Source organism: Galeopterus variegatus, unplaced genomic scaffold, assembly GCF_000696425.1.
Source record: "Galeopterus variegatus unplaced genomic scaffold, G_variegatus-3.0.2 Scaffold14782, whole genome shotgun sequence".
NCBI lineage: Eukaryota > Metazoa > Chordata > Mammalia > Dermoptera > Cynocephalidae > Galeopterus > Galeopterus variegatus.
Window position 1 is genome coordinate 22,035 of NW_007740893.1, and position 4,180 is coordinate 26,214.

The window sequence follows — 4,180 nt, forward strand, 5'->3', positions numbered from 1 at the left end:
TCTTATACTCTGCTGATGATGCTGGTTCAAACTCCTAGGGAAGAACCGTCTTCTGTCAGGAGTTTATACTGAATGTGCCACACAACCCATCATCCTTGAGGAGCTGCCTCGTTGCCATGGGGCTTGGCAGCCACTTCTCTCCATTGCCTACCTACCTGATTACTATTTCTTCTCACCCCCAAGACTGCCAGGTGTGACACCCCACCTCTCCCTCCCCCCGCCCACTGTTGAGGACCTCCCTAAACAAGATAGGGAGGGAAGAAACGTGGCTATTCACCACGGGGTTTAAATATGAAGAGTCCCTTTCCCATGACATGCACATACCCTGCACCACACCCCAGGGGTACTGCCTGGCCTTGGCCATCTTGTTGCCGATCTTCACCTCTTCGGTGCTGCCAACCACTGCAAATGGGAGATGGACCTGCCAAGCAACAGAAGGACAGAAAGCAGTCATCTTCCACAGCTCTGACAAAGACCAGTCCTCCACCAGCTTCTGCACACTCCCTCCTTTGGGCAGGCAAGAGAAAAGGCGGGCAGAGGGAGAACAGTGGGAGACTGCAGCTCGGTAGGTGCGCATCATGTATCCCACCTCCTGCAGCCAAATACTGAATATCTGAAATGAGGTAGATGGTGGGGAAAGGGTAAGCTTTAGACATGGGCTATCCATTACAGTAGCCACTAACTATATGTGGCTATGAGCACTTGAAATAGGGCTGTAAGACCAAGAAACTGAACTTTTAACTTTATTTACTTTTAGTTAATTTACACTGAAATTTAACATGAAAGCAGTGTAAAATATTTTCCCGTTAAATATAACTTTATTGTTTTGGTAGAACTGCATTTCACTTTGTTCCAAACTCAAATCAAATCTTCTAAAAAGACCAGTTTTGTCAAGGCAGATGCAAATATTAAAGGAAAAATATCTTTTTGGTACTTACGTTATACTGAAAAACATGAAAATATGTTAGGAATAACCTCTGTATGTGATCTACTTTTTTAACTATAAATTTTATATAAATACAGATCAAATATTTCTGATGAAAATTTAGAATCTGAATTGAGATGTGCTGCCATTATAAAATATACATTGGATTTCAAAGACCCACTACAAAAATATCTCATTAGCAATTTTTATATTGATTACATGTTGAAATGATACTTTTAATATATTGAGTTAAGTAAGTTCTTAAAGTTAATTTCATGTTTCTTTTTACTTTTTTAAATATGGCTACTAGGAAATCTTACATTTCCTATGTGGCTCACATTATCCTTCTGTTAAATAGCACTGCTTTAGACAGTTGATCACTGCACAAATTTCAGGTCAGAAACACACTTTAGCCCAAATTATTGGCTCAAGCCTTGCACCCAGATTTACCTCTAACACAGAGGGTGTCCAAAACAACTGACTCACATTGATTTATTTGGTAGTTACAGCTACATTCTGGGGATGGGAGTGGAGGAATAATACTAATTTTATTTTTTTTCCTGTTAGTGTATAAGAATAAGGAGATTTGAAATAGCTGCTCTAAGAGCTATTACTTAGGGTTTCTTGATCCAGTGTTCTTCCACTACAGATAAGTTGAGAAAAAAGGAATATTTTCAAGCCAAATCCTCCCCCATGGAGCTTGACATAAACCTCAACTCAGGTTGCCCAAGTGGCATTTTGTCTGATGCTCAAAGTATTTAAATTTTCTAGTTCATCTCACTTCTCTAGGAAAGAAAACAAGCACATTCTCCTTCTCAAACTCCAAGTACGAAACTGAAATGTGTTTCCTGAAGTTGAGGAGCAACAGGATCTTTCTGGTCAACATTTTGGTGTCATGGCCAAGGAGACTGCTTCTCCACTCAGATGGAACAAAAGCAACCACCAGTGGAATCTGTTTCCTCAGATTTCCACACATCATATGGGATTCATCAGCAAGAACTGTTTGTAATAAAGAATGTAAAAGAAGCTTTCTTGATGAAGAACAGGATTTATTTGGAATGTCAAAGATCTTTGGTTCTATTAATCTTATTAAAGAGAGAAAGAGAGCAAAAGTTCATGGGTATTTTCATTCCAAGGAGTTTATCACAAATTTAGTTTCATGGCTACGAAGCATTATTTAAAAGGATGGGGAGGGATACAAAGAGAAATTAAATGGTCTTCACTCATGTTACTTCCTGAGCCCTACACTGACATCCCAAACTGCAGTTCTACGGCAGAATAAACAAGTGCCATCTCAGCTTCTGACATGCTATAAAACAAGAACACTGCTCTGCTTGGGTGGCAGGTAGTATAAAGGGTGAGCATGTTGGCCCCAGAGCCAAACCACCTGGGTTTAAATCCTACCTCCACTACCGGTAGCTGTGCCATCTTAGGCACTATGCTGCCATTTCCTCATATGTGAGGCAGGAGTAACTATAGCACCTACCCATGGGACTGCTCTGAGGATTAAATGTAAAGCCTTGAACAGTGCCTGATGCATACGAGTATAAACGCTCGTAATGTCAAAAATGTCAGGTCAGGAACTACTATTATTATGAGGCTCTCAACACCCATAACCAGAGGATTTCAGAGGTGGAAGAGATCTTACATATTATTCAGTTCAGTCCTTTTAAAGAATTCCCTCTACAGTCTCTCTCTCTTCTAAGTGAAAACAGAAGCTGCTCTCCACCAACCGCTTGTGACGGGAACTCACTGCTTCAGTACGGTGCATCTTACATCACGACGGCTTAAGAGTTAATCATTCACTTCATGCTGGGTCAAAACCCTTCACTGCGCTTTTGCCCACTGGTTCTGGGTCTTTTGAATAAATCTAGTCAGCCTCCCTTTGGGGAACCTTCCCTTCACACCCCCTTATGCCTATTTCCCAGGAACAATCTGTGCTCCAGCTTCATCCAGGGATTCCAGACCCATTACTATCCTGAATTCCAACAACCACCATTGGGCCTCTACTATGTGCAAAGAATGCTGCTTTTACAGAAGTTATGCATTCCCTAAAAAAAGAGATATGGCTGGTCATTGTGAGGCACAGCTGGGCCATGGCTGTGAGACACAAAAGAGAGCAGGAAAGACGTGGATAAGAACCAGCAGGACGCAGGCTCACCAGGAGGAATGGCATCACAGCACTCCCTGAACCACTGCCGCTTTATTTGTTTCTCTCTGTGATGTGGAAATTGTACCCTCAACTGCCAGTTTACCTAATCATTCAGGAAAGGGTAAGGAAAATGGAAAGGAGGGAAAGGAAGGAGCCAATCGCCAAAGCAAGACTGAGGCAGGCAGGCATATTTTTGCCAACACTGGCAGAAACAAGCAGAGATCCATTTCCTTTGAGCTACTCCATGTGAAATGGCTGCCATTTCCCTCCCTTAAGATTTCTGTGGAAATCCTGGTAAGTAGAAAGGACACGTGAGATCAGTTTGTCTAACTCTCCCATTTGACAGATGGGGAAACTGAGGAGCAGGCTGGTTAAATGCCATGAAGTAGTGGCAAAACTGGATTACAACTGAAGACATCAGGTTTCCAGTCCCGTGTGCTAGCCACTCTCCAGTGCTGTTTGCTGCTAAGAAAAGCTTTCAGGAAAATCACTTGTTCCCATTTTACTGGAGGACTTACACTCATTGTTGCGTTAATCTCTGCCACTGTTTCTTCATCTGTGGGGAACTGATATATCTGGACCCCATTGCTGACCAGTTCACTCATGATCTTACTCTTGAATTTGTGTAATTCATTCTTGGCAATGGTGTCAGCTTTTGCAATTATTGGAATGATGTTCACCTACAAAACAAATATGTCCATTTTTATACAATACCAACATTAGAAAAATAATTAGACAAGGGAATAAAACATAGCAATCAAATAAATAAAAAATGTAAAAACCCACTGTAAAAAATAGAGATGATATTCAAAATCAGACTTTCTACCTGGATGCAAAATTAAGAAGACATGGGATCATCCTTTAGCTGAATCTCCTAACACTTTCACTTCCTCCTATCATAGACTGAAAGCAGCTTGTAATTTCCTCTCCTGTGCTACCTCATTCTTCTTTACAGAGTAAAAGAAAGTGTTATTCTATGACAAATACAGATAACAAAGGAGCCTATTCTTTGAATAGCCAACCACTCCTTATGGACCCCTCCCAGCTATTTAGGTGCTTGATTTTTGCATGCCCTAACAGTGTAGTAACAAAGTTTTTGTCAG

General features: G+C 41.2%; 1 protein-coding gene across 5 annotated transcripts in view; it reads right to left on the bottom strand.

Annotated features, from left to right (window-relative positions):
- The window catches only part of LOC103582065 (septin-11), a 25,298-nt gene extending 21,543 nt beyond the window's left edge, over window positions 1-3,755 (bottom strand). For 4 of the 5 annotated variants that reach the window (XM_008563752.1, XM_008563746.1, XM_008563751.1 and 1 more), the window contains exons 1-2: window positions 3,596-3,753; window positions 325-421 (exon numbers count right to left, since the gene is read on the bottom strand). In XM_008563752.1, coding sequence (XP_008561974.1) covers window positions 325-421; window positions 3,596-3,682 — 184 coding nt within the window. In that variant the 5' untranslated portion in view covers window positions 3,683-3,753. Of the gene's footprint in view, window positions 1-324; window positions 422-3,595 lie in introns of all 5 variants that reach the window. The other variant, XM_008563748.1, reaches the window with a different exon arrangement.
- Window positions 3,756-4,180: the final 425 nt, after the last annotated feature.